Source organism: Panthera onca, chromosome A2 (assembly GCF_046562875.1).
Source record: "Panthera onca isolate mPanOnc1 chromosome A2, mPanOnc1 haplotype 2, whole genome shotgun sequence".
Taxonomy (NCBI): Eukaryota; Metazoa; Chordata; class Mammalia; order Carnivora; family Felidae; genus Panthera; species Panthera onca.
Window position 1 is genome coordinate 4,321,673 of NC_138340.1, and position 14,435 is coordinate 4,336,107.

At 60.4% G+C, this 14,435-nt stretch overlaps 2 protein-coding genes across 7 annotated transcripts in view; one reads left to right on the top strand and one right to left on the bottom strand.

Moving 5' to 3' along the window:
- The first annotated feature begins 498 nt into the window (after nucleotides 1-498).
- On the top strand, nucleotides 499-2,012 carry CAPS (calcyphosine). The gene is made up of 4 exons (XM_060629965.2): nucleotides 499-612; nucleotides 687-864; nucleotides 983-1,189; nucleotides 1,263-2,012. Exons 1-4 carry the CDS (start codon nucleotides 530-532, stop codon nucleotides 1,362-1,364), a joined length of 570 nt encoding a protein of 189 aa, XP_060485948.1. The 5' UTR covers nucleotides 499-529; the 3' UTR covers nucleotides 1,365-2,012.
- An 842-nt stretch (nucleotides 2,013-2,854) lies between these two features.
- Nucleotides 2,855-14,435, bottom strand: part of RANBP3 (RAN binding protein 3) — a 55,123-nt gene continuing 43,542 nt past the window's right edge. For 4 of the 6 annotated variants that reach the window (XM_060629963.3, XM_060629956.2, XM_060629959.2 and 1 more), the window contains 10 exons: nucleotides 13,946-14,064; nucleotides 12,844-12,957; nucleotides 10,836-10,939; nucleotides 9,275-9,353; nucleotides 8,062-8,164; nucleotides 7,375-7,499; nucleotides 5,293-5,413; nucleotides 4,067-4,209; nucleotides 3,424-3,604; nucleotides 2,855-3,317 (listed from right to left, as the gene is read on the bottom strand). In XM_060629963.3, coding sequence (XP_060485946.2) covers nucleotides 3,274-3,317; nucleotides 3,424-3,604; nucleotides 4,067-4,209; nucleotides 5,293-5,413; nucleotides 7,375-7,499; nucleotides 8,062-8,164; nucleotides 9,275-9,353; nucleotides 10,836-10,939; nucleotides 12,844-12,957; nucleotides 13,946-14,064 — 1,133 coding nt within the window. In that variant the 3' untranslated portion in view covers nucleotides 2,855-3,273. The remainder of the gene's footprint in view (nucleotides 3,318-3,423; nucleotides 3,605-4,066; nucleotides 4,210-5,292; nucleotides 5,414-7,374; nucleotides 7,500-8,061; nucleotides 8,165-9,274; nucleotides 9,354-10,835; nucleotides 10,940-12,843; nucleotides 12,958-13,945; nucleotides 14,065-14,435) is intronic. The other 2 variants (XM_060629957.3, XM_060629961.3) reach the window with 1 other exon arrangement.

Consider the following 14,435-nt stretch of genomic DNA (forward strand, 5'->3'; position numbering starts at 1 on the left):
CCATCCAGGACCCTGGTCCTTGTGGGGCTGTGGCCCACCCCTCCTTCTTATAGCCAGGAATAGGGACCTTTCTCTTATAGCCAGGAAGGGTGACCCCCGACTCCCCACCTGGGTCTGGCTTTATCCCAGACCTGGGCACTGCAAGGCTGGGAGTGAGCAGAACAGAGGCTGGGCAGTGGTGCCCGCGAGAGCACTGCCCTGTCTCTCTTGGCCCGGCCACTCCGCTCCACGGGGTGTGCCTAGGGCTACGAGGCACCGGCACAGTGAGAGTTACAGCCGGGGCCCCTCCCAGTCTCCTGAGCCACCATCCCTTAGCAACAGTCCTGCTGGGCAGGACGCGTTGCCAGCGCTGGGCAAAGTGGGCAGGAGCCAGAGGAGTGGCTGTCTGGCTTCCAGAACAGACGCGGGGCAGGTGAGCAGGTAGCGGGCCAGGGCAGGCTTGCGGCACCTGACCACAGCCTGGCCGGCAGAGTGGGAGCCCTTCCTCCAGCTCTCCCCAACCCAGCTCCCCAGACAGCCCTGACCCAGCATGGATGCTGTGGACGCCACTGTGGAGAAGCTCCGGGCACAGTGTCTGTCCCGAGGGGCCTTGGGCATCCAGGGCCTGGCTAGGTGAGCTGTCCCCTGAACCTTCTCGACCCCCGGCTCCAGAGACTACCTTCTAACTCCGTCCCCCCGCCCCTCAGGTTTTTCCGCCGCCTGGATCGGGACGAGAGCCGATCCCTGGACTCGGGGGAACTCCAGCGGGGCCTGGCTGAGCTGGGGCTGGTGCTGGACGCAGCCGAGGCGGAGGGTGTATGCAGGCGCTGGGACCGTGACGGCAGTGGGACGCTGGACCTGGAGGAGTTCCTGAGGGCACTGCGGGTGAGGCCCTGGGCCCCGCGGTCCGGAGGGCGGGCCTGCCCGGGACAGTGCGGACACCGGATGTCCGAGAGCCCTGGTGGGTGGAGGGGCCCCCCAGTTACTGCCTTCTCCTCCCCAGCCCCCCATGTCCCAGGCCCGGGAGGCGGTCATCGCAGCTGCGTTTGCCAAGCTGGACCGCAGTGGGGACGGCGTGGTGACCGTGGACGACCTCCGGGGGGTCTACAGTGGCCGCACCCACCCCAAGGTGCGAAATGGGGAGTGGACCGAGGAGGAGGTCCTCCGCCGCTTCCTGGACAACTTCGACTCCTCTGAGAAGGACGGGCAGGTGGGTGCCCCCGGATACCCCTGCCCCCTCCGCCCCGGTGTGTGGTCTCCACTTACAGCCCGTCCGCCCCCAGGTCACTCTGGCTGAATTCCAGGACTACTACAGCGGCGTGAGCGCCTCCGTGGACACAGATGAGGAGTTTGTGGCCATGATGACCAGCGCCTGGCAGCTGTGAGCAGTACACGCTTACCCAGCCAGCACCATCGTAGTGTAGGACCCCCACCCTGGCCCCCGGGCCCCGGCCCCGCTCACCTGGGCTTCTAGCTGCACAGCGCCCAGGGTGGGGGGGGGCTACAGAGGAATGTGGAAGATTGAGGCTGTGGGACCGGCCGGACCGGGTCTCAGAGGACCCAGCTTGGCCATCAGGTGGAAGGAGGACAAAGGTTCCAAGGTTGGGTCACTGGCTCAGAATCCCTGTCCCTGCTGTGCTGACCTCAGGCCTCACAAAGCCACTGCAGATGCCCCCCACCCTGCTTCCTCCCGTCTCTGCTCAGTGAATCCTCGGCCCTGCCAGCAACGCCCTGCCCCTACGCGTGCCCCCCCACCCTGCCCCCACCCAGGGAAGCCAGACCGCCGGGGACAAAGCAAAGCTCAGCACGGAGGCGGCCGGTCTTGGAAGGCAGCCAAGCGTGGTGACCTGCCCGGACGTGCAGTGGGGCGCAGGGGCCAGGCTGGCCCGGGAGCCGGAGGCTGTTCTTGGCCAGGCTGTCTGGCTTCCTGAGGCCCCTGGGGCATGCAGGAGGCCAGGTTTTTAGTTAAAAGTTTTAATGTAGTTCCCAAATACATTTCATATGACAATCTTACATAAATGTTCCAAAACACATGGGCATTATCTGGTTTTACTTGTCACTAGTTGGCTAAGGCTTAAAGCAGAGAAGTGTGACCGGATCTGCTGGGAGGGCCTTTGGTGTCTTCCCATGGCTCAGGCTCAGGCTGCACACGACCGACCCGAGGTGTGGGTGGTGTAGCTGCACAGATGAGGCCTTCTCACCCTCTGAGGGCAGGGCTGGGCAGTTTCCTCTGAAATCCCTTGGGGCCCGGTGCACAGGACCATCTTCACAGGCCTTCCCAGGTGCATGATGCCCGGCTGGCTCTTGGCCACGCTCCAGGGTGGGGGGTGGGCATAGCGCCTGCTCCCGTGGGGGATGGCCGGTTGCCGGGAACCAGTCCCCTGCCCCCTCCTCGAAGGCCCTGCCAAGGTCCCCCTCTGCCTCTCACAGAGGACCCCAGCCCTGGATGGTCTTGGGGGCGGTGAGGTCCAGGGCTGGGCAAGGAATGGCCAGCGGCAGGAAGCAGTTCTGCGCCTGGGTGCCAGATGGTGGGTGACCGACGTGATGGGGACAGGCAGGAAGGTGCATGGGGACCCTCCCAGGGTCCAGCGACCCTTTTCTAGGTAAGCTCTCTCCAGGTCTGGGGCCCAACCCCTCAACACGTCAGCACTGGGCCTGAAGCACCCCTGGGTAGGGAACAAGCGGGGGCCTGCCCCCCACCCCAGCACAGAGGCCAGGAGCACAGGGAGGAGGAGGATGTGGCCCAGGATGGAGCTGCGCCCAATTGATGCACAGGAGAGTCTTAACCTAAGAAACCAAACACAAAGCTTCGGGGAAAAAAAGATCTAAAAACATAAGCCCCAAATCAGAAGGTGGGAAACTGGAGACAAAGATGGTGGTTAACAAAGCGTCCAGCAGGCCCAGTGTTTATACTCGTGTGGACAGACCTGCCTGGGTGGGCGGCGGCGACAGAGGCCGGGGACACGAGGAGGGAGGGGTGAAGAAACAAGGTGTCCCAGTCCCAGTGAGAAGCCGTGACAAGTCTTAATGTGCCATTTCGATTCAAAGGAGGGGAGGGAAGAAATGTTCTTTTTCGTTTTGCTCATCAATATGATGAGGTCTCGTGTCCCAAACCACATTCAGGCAGTTCCCGAGTCTGCTTCTGAACGGGACATGCGGATCCGAACTGTGGCCAACCCAGCGGGGAGTGTGGTTCCCGAGCCCCACGCCTCAACACTGCCGGCGGGGCGGGGCGGGGCGGGCGGGCGGACAGACGGACAAAGCAGCAGGCTCGTGGGCAGCCGGCTCCCGGCGCTATGTGCTCCCGGCCGTCTGCCCGTCCCCTTCATCGCCAGGACCTGTTGGGAAGCAGCGGCCTCACCGTCAGGTCCCCACCCTGGACGGAGCCCCATTCCCCTTGGCCAGGCCCCCCCACAAACTCCAGGGCGGGGACCACCAGCTCACCGCCTCCGGTGGCCCCTGATGGAGCCAGGACGTCCTCGTCACTGTCGTCCTCGTTGGATGGGGCTGCCCCGGGTTCGGGGGCAGGCATCTTGGCTTCCTGCTCCTGCTCCACGCGGCTGCGCAGGGCCAGGATGCGGTGGTGCAGGGCTGCATACAGCTGGCCCGTGTCCTTGGAACTGGCCTGGGAGAGGCGGAGGGAAGCGGTGGGTTGTAAGGCCTCTGGGTTGGGCTGGCTGCCACCACATCCCCAGGCTGTGTCCGGGGAGGACAAACTCAGGGACAGCGGACGGAAGCCTCTGCTGCCCCGGGGCCCGTCCTCCCCAGGGGCTCGCACCGCTTGCGGCTGCACGGCGCTGGTGCTCATGCTGCGGGGCTGCTCTGGTCGTTCTTCCACCCATCTGTCCCGACCCGCTCCTTCTGGACACTGGCTGGCCTGCAGGCCACCCTATCGGCCTCCTGGGCCACAGGGCGCCCCACAGAGGGGCGGCGCTTAGTGCGGCCCTGCGGTGTGCCGACTGGGTGCGCCCGGGAGCCTCCCTTCTGTGGGGGCGCAGGAGGGCACGGCCCTCGTCCAGGGCGCCGTCTGGCAGCTCCTCTCCCCAAGAGGTCAGCAGCACCCCACCCCGTCCCCAGGGCTACTCACTGAGATCAGGAAAACCTTCACGCCCTGGTCCTCGGTGTCCATGGCTGTGATGCGTATGCTCTTTTCGCTGGCCTTGTCAATCTGCATCTGGGCCCACAGCTTGGTGTTGAGGATCAGCCGCAGGCTGCCCTGCGTCCGCATCACTGCAACCAGCAAGGCCACTCAGCCCCGGCCCCTGACCCCCACCCCACAGCCGGCGAGGAGAGCAGACACAACCCGGAACGAAAACATCCCAGGGGTGAAACCCCACAATCCCCTCGAGGCCCGCTGAGCCGTAGCCCCCCACGCGCCAGGCCAGCCCTGGACTCCCTAGCTCCCCCATGGCCACGGGTGGGCTAAGAGGCCGCAGGCGCCAGGACGATGGCTCCCTTGGGGAAGGGGGGGATTAGGGGGAGGTGGGGCCCAATAGGGACAACCGCGGGCTGGGCACGGGCGCTTTTTTAGGGGACCCCTGACCGGCCCCATTCTCAGGGCAGCCCCAGCCCCGACCCTGTGGCTTTCTGAGAAAAAAGACCGAGGCCAACTGCGGCTCAGAGCTTCCACCAGGAGGGAGACAAAGACAGAGGGTGACACATGGTGAAGAAAAAAGAGGCTACAGACCTTCCTCCTCTGGAAGAACCACCCCATTCTACCTGCAGCGGGCCCAAGGCCGCTGTCCGCCTGCCGGCTCTACCAGAGCCCACCCTCCCCGCATGTGCCCTGACCCTGCGGACATGGCGACGGCTCGTCTTCCTGTCAGCCCACCCCTCCCCACCAGACGGAGCAGCTCGGGCCAGCTCAGGGAGGCTGCAGGGTGGGGTCCTGGGCTCCTAGTGACCAGACTCCCCCAAGTCCACTCCCCGAGCCCTCTGCGCCCAATGGGCCCACCTCCGAGGCCAGGTGGAGCGCTTGGGACGGGCTGGGAGAAGGAAGGTCTGTGATGATCAACAGCCGTACGGGGTGACTGAAGTTACCGTTTGATTTCCTTTTCCTTTTTGCCCCATAAAGCAACCGGCACTTTTACTATTAAAAACAAGTTCGAAAGTTGCTACGTACTCTTGTCTACTTTCACACCCACAAAGAGGAGAGTCGCGGGAGAGCTGGCTGCGAGAGCCTTGGGATCAGGCCTGGGCCTGCAGGCCACGGGGTGTGGGTGCCAGGGGCTCTCCCGTGGGGATCCGCCGTGGGATCTTGCCCTTCTGGGCGTGGGGACCACTGCACCACCCCAGGCCCCCTCCATGGCTCACCTAGTCGGGACTGTAGTGTCCCATCGTCAGTTGACGCCATGTCGTTGAGTCTGAGCAGCCCCCGGCCTCTTTCCACCCACGACTGTGAGGCCTTGTCAAAGACAAACAGCTTACACTGGATCTGGAACACAGGGCAGCCCTCTGGGTGAGCAGGGCCCCGGCGGGGGTGGACAGCGGTGTGGACAAACTCCCCAGAGCCTCCAATCTACCGAGTGAACTAGCAGGCAGAGGTCAGCAAACTATGGCCTGGGGGCGGGGGAGCGGGTCACGTAGCCCTTGGCCAGTTTTTCTTTTTTTTCCTGTTCTCCAGCGAAGATGAAGTCTACATTTTCAGAGAAACATTAAAAAAAATCACTAAGGTCGGGGCACCTGGGTGGCTCAGTCGGTTAAGCGTCCGACTCTTGATTCTGTCAGCTCAGGATGTCACGGTTTGTGAGATGGGAGCCCCACGTTGGGCTCTGTGCTGACAGCGTGGAACCCGCCTGGGATTCTCTCTCTGCCCCTTCTGCTGCTCATGCTCTTTCTCTCAGTGAATAAAAATAAAGCTAAAAACCACAATGGGGTACCACTTCGCCCCTGCTAGGAGGGTGGCAGCAGGCACTGGGGAGGGTGTGGAGAAACCGGAAGCCTTGCACGCGGCTGGTGGGATGAAAACCGGCGTGGCGGCTGCAGAAAACGGTTGTGCAAAATGTCAAAGGTGGAGGTACCGCACGGCCCGGGGTTTTAGAGAAACGACACGTATCTTCACACGTGAGCCTGATACACGTTCACGGCAGCACGGTTCGTAACAGCTAAAAAGCAGAAACCACCTAAATGTCCACCAGGCACGGGCACGTCCCTCGGCCACGAGGAGCGAGGCGCCCACACCTACCGCCCCGGGGGACGGACCCCGAACACACGACGCTCAGGGAGGGAAGCAGCCATGAGAGGCCACGCGGGGTGTGAGTCCACGTGTGTGAAACGTCCAGAACAGGCCCATCCACCGACAGGAAGGGGGCTCGTGGGGGCCGGGGCTGGGGAGGGCGTGGGAGGGCTGACTGCTAACCGATATGAAGTTTGTTTTTTGGGGGCAAAAATGTTCTATTTTGATAGTGGTGGCAGTTGCACAACTATGTGAATATACTAAAACCACTGAATTGTATGCTTCAGAAGGGTGAATTTCATAGTACATGTGTTCTATCTCAATAAAGCTGCTATAGGTGTATAAAAACGGAATATACCACAGAGACCATGCCTGGCCCTCCACATGAAGTGTGCAGAACTTTATCAAGTTGCTCTCTTTATACGGGTAGACTTCAAAACAATGCTGAGTGGGCAGAAACAGCAGTAGTTCTAAAAGCCCTACACCGGCGCCCGGTGGCTCAGTCGGTTAAGCGTCCGACTTCAGCTCAGGTCATGACCTTGCAGTTCGTGAGTTCGAGCCCCGCGTCGGGCTCTGTGCTGCCAGCTGAGAGCCTGGAGCCTGCTTCAGAGTCTGTGTCTCCCTGTCTCTCTTTGCCTCTCTGCTGCTCGCACCCTCTCTCAAAAATAATTAAAAAATTAAAAAAAAAAACATTAAAAAAAATTCTAAACCCCACATTAAAAACTCTGATGCCCTACAGACGCAGGTCATAGACACACACACATATGTGTGCGCAAGAACGAAAGGCATGAGGCCCACTAAAGTGGCCGTGTTGCCTCGGGACGCGGAGGAAGACGGGGACAGGGGAGAGGTGGGGACAGGCTGGGTTGCATCTGTGGTCTCCGTTCCCTAGTAAGACAACATGGGGCGCCAGTGTGACAAAATGTTCCCAGCTGTTCATTCCGGGTGTTTGTTACAAGAGTCTCTGTAACGCCCCGAATCATTGAGAATGTCTCAAAACCGATCCTTCTACTCAAAACCAAAGCAAGACTACAAGTCCCTTAGCACTCGCTAAGCTCTCAGAAGCTCTGCCAACAAGGTCCTAAAGGGTAGGGCACCGGTCCCTCTGTCCAGCCTGTCAGATGCACCGAGAAGCGGGGGGCTACTGACAGCCCCTCACGCTACCACCTAAGGGCCAGGAGGCCCAGAGGAGCCAGACACCCCCACCAGGCCCGCCGCACCTGTAACACGTTGCTCTCCGCTTCCTCCCCGGTGATGACTTCCACTTTTTCCAGCAAACACTTCCGGGCTGTTGCCTTGGTGTAGGCGGCTGCCGACTCGGCCAGGGACTCTGAAATGTTATTGGCTAAACGACATTGACTATTTATTTGCTGGGGGTGGGGGGGGGGTACGTGTGCGTGCGTGTGTACCTCACAGGAGACAAAACAAAACAAAAGGTCCCGCCCGGCTCCAGATCCGGAGCGGACCTCTGAGACAGGGCGGTCTGGCCCTGCGAGCCTGCAGGGCGACCACCTAGGAGCCAGCTGCCAGCACGGCTGCAGACCTCCCGTTGCCGGTTCCCCAGCACAGGACAGGACGGTGAGGCTCTTCCCACACAGCACTGGAGACTCCCTCTGCCCCCCACCCCAGGGCAAGGAGAAAGAAGGGGACAACCACCTCTACGACCCTCTCCCCCAGAGGCACCACGCAGGGCCATAACCTTGTGGTTTCAGGACGAACGTGTCCCCTCTCTGCTCGCTGAAAACCAGCACCATGCCGTGCTTTAGACTCTGTCCCAGCGGTCAGTTCACGTGAGGCTACCGCCGCTGCAGCGAGCTGGGGCCCCCGTCCCTCCCGGGCAGGGGCTTGGATGGACGGTGCCCTGTCCCTCGGTACCCTTCCCACGAGGCCGCAGGGCTGCAGCCTACCTTTCTCGGGGGTGGCCTCCTGGGACGAGGACTCGGACCCGGATTCAGCAGCTGCGTTTTCTCTGTTGGCATCTGAACTGACTTCATTTAACTTGGGGGGGCTCTGCAGGGCACACAAAAGCATACGGGTCGGGGCGCGTGTCTGGGTGCTCCTGGGGGCCAGCCGCTGCGGATCAGGAAACCTCTCTGCCGGGATGGCGGCTCTCGGCACTTTTCTTGCCAGGCAGAGGGCTTTGCTCTGCAGACGGCTTCTCCTTCACAGTTTTGGGGATCCACCCAGACCCGGCAGACGAGACTAGACAACCCCCTCCCCAGGGGGTGGGTTCCAACCTGGGGCCCCATCTCCACACAACGATCCTTGAGCATCACTGGGTGAAAGTACCCTCACGATACAGGCAGCATGCCCTGTCCCCCTGTATGCTGTAGGCGAACCGTGCACTCTGGTTCCCAAGTGAGGCCTCCCCTGATGTGTCAGGGAGGTGTGTACCACCAGGTGACAGTCACCTTGGCTCAAGCTGCTCATCTCTGTAGGAGGCAGCTCTTGGCTTGGACTATTTCACTATAACAGAAAAAGGACAGTAGTGATGCTCGAGAAAAGCAGCAGGAGGCTCCTTAACGTAACGGGGACACAGGCAAAGGCGGAAGTGACGAGATGGGACAAGACAGCTCCCTAAACATGCTCATGATGGATGCAGTGGGAAAGGAAAGGGAACAAAAATAAGGAAGCAGGTAAACTATTCTGGAACCCCATCTCAAGCCGGCCAGGCTTTCTGGGACGGGGAGGCAGCCTGAAGGCACCCACTGCAGGGGCCCAAGGCCACCTCACCAGACCCCCTCCTCCATGCTGCAGCCTCATGGTCTGGGAGGGGAGCTGAACTCCCTCGGCTCCAGAGGTGGCTCCAAAAGCACGTGGCTAAGGACTCTGGTCCGATGGTGGTCACCGTAGCCGGCTTCGGCCAGGAAGAAGCATGGCCCCTGACTTGAGGGGAAGCCTGTCTTAGGACAAGGCTGAGCTGGCCGGCAGGGAGGAAAGGCAGGAAGCTCCAACACAGGGTCCTGAGGAGCCTGCTGGTGCACCGCCCTCCAAGCCTGAGCTGGGCCTTTCTCCTGCGACCGAACACATCCTCATTTCACAGGAAGACGAGGTGGCAGCCGCGCTCACGCGTCCCTTGCCTGGTGCCCCAGGAGGAACGGTCCCCGCAGGGCTACTCACCAGCACGCGCTCGCTCATGTTCTGGCCAAACACGAATTTGTTGCTGGCGGTGTCGGCACTGTTGGTCGAGTTGTCTAAACTGAAGAGAAGACAAGCCGTGGGTGTGGGGCAGCCAACGGGAGCGGGGCAGGCAGGTGGGCACTGGCGCGGGCCGCACACGCACAGGCACGGCAGGAATGGGTGAGAAAGCCTTCCCTGCGGGGGACGGGCCCAGCACGTAGGGCTCACAAGCTTCCAGGCTGGGCTGTACCAGACGGTAAACACCCTCCTGCAGCTCCGCTCCCATTTCCAACTATCCACTTCGTGTGGGCACCTTCGCCCCACGGCCACCTTCCCTGACCCCTGGAGGTGGGCGTCACCCTCGGGGTGCATGAGGACACCGCCTCCGAGAGGCTGACCACAGAGGTCAGACCAGGAGCCACCCACTTCCCGGAAGGAACTCGCCCGTCCCTGGCAGCAGCCGCCCCCATGAGTCACTGCAGCTCTGTGAGCCCCGTCCCCTGGCCTGCACAAAGGAGGCGACACCTCCCACCCCTGGGCTGCTGGCAGGTGACACGGGATGACCTCGGAGCTGCCCTCACCATCACATTTCATCCAGTTTACGATGTCCCAGTTGTAAGTGCATCCCAATTTGGGAAATGCTGCAGTGCCCAAAAAATGGGTCTTTAAAAAAATATCTGATGCTGGGGCGCCTGTGTGGCTCAGTCCGTTAAGTGCCTGACTTCGGCTCAGGTCACGAACCTGTGGTTCATGAGCTTGACCCCCGCATCGGGCTCTGTGCTGACGGCTCGGAGCCTGGAGCCTGCCTCGGATTCATGTCTCCCTCCTTCTCTGTCCCTCCCCACCCTCCCACTCTGTCCCTCTCTCTCGCTCTCAAAAATAAAGATTAAAAAATTTAAGAAACCATACGTGATGCACTTTGTTCCTTCCCATCTCCCACTCTGTCCCCCCTCTCTCAAAAATAAATAAAGATTAAAAAAAAATTTTTAAAAACATCTGATGCACTTTGTTAATCAGGGTCCAGGCAGCCAAGTGCGACGTCACCACCATTCATGCCAGGCCTCTCCAACATCCGAGCCCATGTTCTATTTGCTCTGCTGGCCTGTCTCCCAGGCAGGGACACGCTTTCCTTCGGAAACACCCGTGGGGCCCCCAGGCCATTAGTGAGCACTGCTACCAGCAATGTTAACCAGCGGCGAGCTCAGATCCGGTGGAAGGGTCCCCACAGGCTGGAACCTGGTGGGTAATAGGCAAAGCAGACACTGGCCTACTGGGTTCTGCTCTGGGCATGAGATCCGGGTGACAGAGGTCCCTCTGAGGGCCAGGCAAAACTTGGATCCTGCCTTGTGTGTCTGTCAAAGCACAGCACCCTGGCCCCTGCAGAGCCATGCCCAGAGCGGGAATAAAGGGAGAAGCTGGGGGTGTGTGTCTAGGATTCTGGTAAAATCCGCCTCCCCGCTCCTTCCTGCCCCCGGTGCTGTCTCCTGTCTGGGTCCCCAGTTACGGGCGATGGAGGACCACAGGCCCCTCTGGCAGCTGGGCACAGGCCCGAGACACACACCTGGAGCTGATATACTGAAGGAAATAGTTGGTCGCAGTCGGCATTTCTGAACTGGGATGTCCGGCATTCTCCTTGTCAGCCACTTCAGTGTTCTCGTGTATTAACTGGGAAACAGAGAGGCACAGTTACAAGTCGGAGACCTGCCTGCTCTGGCCTCTACAGCTCAGCCTGTCTGCACAACCCTTAGGCCACATGGTACATTTCCAGGACACAAATCCTATCGTGCACAGGCGTGAGGGCATGTGTGTGTGTGTGTGTGTGTGTGTGTGTGTGTGTGTGTGTGTGGACATACCAGGAGTGGGGCTGTAATCAATGTCTCCATTTCTGCTTTTAACGGTGAAGATATAAAACACAGTCCATAGGCATGAGAGAGCTTTTTCTTTTTTGTTAAAAAACCAAACCCTCAAGCTGGCATCTTGTTGGCATTTTCAACAATGCTTCTGTAACGCGACCACAGTAGACTTACAAATCTGATACCTTCAGGGGTGTATTATAAATGTAATAAAAGCATCGTTTCTTGAGGGCTCCTCTAATCTAAGTGCTGTGCCAGCTGTGTTAAACAGCTCATTGAATGGGACCCTCCTGGGACCCCTGAGAGATGGGTATTCTCAGCCTCATTCTATGACCGGGAAAGCAGAGACTCAGGGGTGTCCAGAAGTCACCCCCACCGAGAAGCTGGCATTTTAACTGAGACCACGGATCGCAGGAGCCCCGGGCCTCCAGAAGAGAAAGCCCCGCCCCAATTTCAAGCAGCCGTCCCCCTAAACCCTAGGAACAGACTCAACCTGACAGCCCAGGCCAGACCACTGCCCCCAGCACAGGGGATCTCCAGGCCCTTCCTTCTCCTGCTTCCTTCTCCCTGGAGTGAGCAGCCTCCAGGGACTCATTATTTTGGATAAAGCCATGCAACAGCAACACTACTCTTCACCTCTGGGCATCGGGGTTTCTCCTGGGCAGTGAGCACCAAAGCAGAAAGCGGGAGGCAGAACCCGAAGTTCTCTATGCACCCGAGAGACTTGGGTTTCCTTATTTCAGGGCTTCTCCTTGTCACCGTCCCCGACGTCGGGGCGGGACCCCTCTGTGGGGAAGCTGCCCTGGACCCTGTGGGGGGCTGGGCAGCATCCCTCGCCTCCACCCACTGGATGGCAGTAATACCTATGCCCTAGTCGTGACAACCACAAACGTCCCCAGACATAGCCACTGATGTGGTCTCTCAGGCTTCTAAAGGAGCTCCTGCCGATGAGCTGCTGGAAATGGCCCAGAAGGACACTCTGTCCCTGTGGCTGGACAGGCACTGCCACCCAGTCTGGTCTCCCAGAGCGTCAGCACACGGGGTCCAGAGCCCAGTCCCCTGCCACTGCCAGATGCTCTCCCCCCGACTCAAAATCCCCTAGACCAACAGGCCCCGGGGCAGCCAGGAGGAGACAGATGCCGTTGCCTCCTATGGGAGAGAAAACAGTTACCTTTCCGTCTGCCCTCCCTTAAAAACATAAGGTAATGCTTCTCAGTTAGGGGTGACTTAATCCCACAGGGAACACTCGACACTACTGGGGGACACTTTTGGTTGCCATACTCGGGGGAGGGGTATATGCCTGGCGCCTAGAGGGCAGGGACCAGGGATGCCGCTCAACGCCCCAGGACCGGCCTCCAGCAACTCAGAACGAAGTGAAGCGGGTGGTCTAAGTGCTGCTTTGTGCCCAGAGAAGCCCTCGAGGCAGGCGACAGCAGCCTCTCTGGCAATGTGGAAAGGACCAATCACGCGGCCTCCTTTGCCTCGAAAGCGTCGGTTCTCAGGGACGGGCAGGCTCGGCTGCCTCCCTGTCCGCTGCTCCCAGGAGAACAAGGGGTCCGCCGTGGAGGGTGCGGTGTGGAAGGCGTGTAAAGCAGGAAGCTGCTGGACACGCCGAGAGCCACAGGAATAGCCCGCGACGCACGGTGTCCACCTCCTCACCGTTCTGACGGGAAAGAGGAGCCAGGCGGACCGACCCGAGCACAAGCACTCACACACCTTGACTCTGTCCCTCAGGTTCTGTCCGAACACAAACGCCTGCTGTACAGCCCGCTCTGCTTTCTCACAGTCCTCCCCGGTACCGCTAGGCTCATTCTTCTGGGGGTCTTTGTCCTAGAGGCACAAACAAGACAACCGAGAAGAGGCGACAGGTTAGCCCCGATGAGCAAAACAGGCCCTCTCATGCCTCACGTGCTTGCTGTCTTCTTTGGCGGGGTCCCTGGGCGTCCGGGCCGCCTCAGTGTCCCCCGGGCTTGCAGCAGACTTGCAGGAGACTTACTGGGCTGCTGCCCCGGCCCCCGCTTTCCAAGTGGCGGCAGGTGGCAGCGACGGTTCCTAATGTTAACCCTGCAAAGCGCGGCGGGAAGGCGGGGGGCCGAGGGACGTTCTAACACTGAATCGCAGATGACGCTTTTCACCGCTTGGGCTCCAACATCTACCCGGACGGGGCGTGGGGGAGGCGGCGGGTGTAGAGGCCTGGGCGGCAGCTCTGCCGTGGACACGGGCGTGCACGCGCGGGGCGGCTGAGCGTGTGGCGGGCCGGGCGCTGCTGCAGCCCGGCCGCAAGGCCGCCCCTGCCGGCCGCAGGTGCAAGCTCTTCGTCCCGGACCCTCATCGTGCAGCTGCTGTGCGACGCTACTGGGCACACACGCCCTCGGCCTGCCCGATCCCAGAACCCCGGGCTCCGTTGCAAAAAAGAAAGAAAGGTGTCTGAGCTGCCTCCCCAGGCACATTTCTCCAGTTAGCACGGGGCCGTGTATCGAATCTCTAGGTTGCTCAGCTGTGGAAACAGGGAGGGGAGACATCTCTTCATGTACAACGGCACGAGGCTCCATCGGTGACGGCCGTTCCTCTGGCCTCAGGGACTCCTCAGAGGCCCGCCCGCCACCCGCGGCTGGGCGGCACTCAGCCTGGGCAGGCGGGACTCTGGAACTGCGCGCGGACCATCATCGGCATTCTGGCAACCACTGGCGTTGGTGGCTGCTGTGTGCACACGCTGCCGAACTAATCCAGAAGCCTCCACGCGGGCCAGCCCTGGCTCTGCTCGGGGCAGGGAACCGCCCACACGCTCGGCGAAGCTCCCCGCCCAGCACAGACGCACCTCAGGCGCTCGCGCCTCATCAGACGGACTTCTCCGCGCGGGGGTGTCAGGCGATGTGGCCGTCGTGGCCCCCGTGCAGTCTGCCGGGATGCTGAGCCCGTTGGTGCCGCTGCTGGGGACTGTGGGGGAGAAGGACAGCGCGGGGTCACGGGAGTGTGGCACGGCCTCTTGCGCCCCCGTCACCATCTAGACCAACAGGGTCACTTCTCCTTTGTAAAGAACAGGATCTGGCGTCACCACTGAAAATCACAAATGCTTACAGAAAAACAAACCCAGAACTAAAGCCTCACGGGAATGAGAATATCTTACAGCTTATTTCACAAAGAACCGTATGAATTTTCAGCATACTTAGAAACAACACTGCTAATTATGGAAAAAAAAAAAATACATGTTGAAGGAACAATTAGGAGTTTTATAAAATAAGTTTTACTTGAAACATCTTTGTTGGGGCGCCTGGGTGGCTCAGTTGGTTAAGCATCTGACTTCGGCT

Bases quoted from the DNA above. Each gene is read 5' to 3' on its own strand.
- CAPS (XM_060629965.2), top strand. From the start codon at position 530: ATGGATGCTGTGGACGCCACTGTGGAGAAGCTCCGGGCACAGTGTCTG. The intron at 613-686 runs GTGAGCTGTCCC...CCCGCCCCTCAG, and splicing joins GGCATCCAGGGCCTGGCTAG to GTTTTTCCGCCGCCTGGATC. The intron at 865-982 runs GTGAGGCCCTGG...TCTCCTCCCCAG, and splicing joins AGTTCCTGAGGGCACTGCGG to CCCCCCATGTCCCAGGCCCG.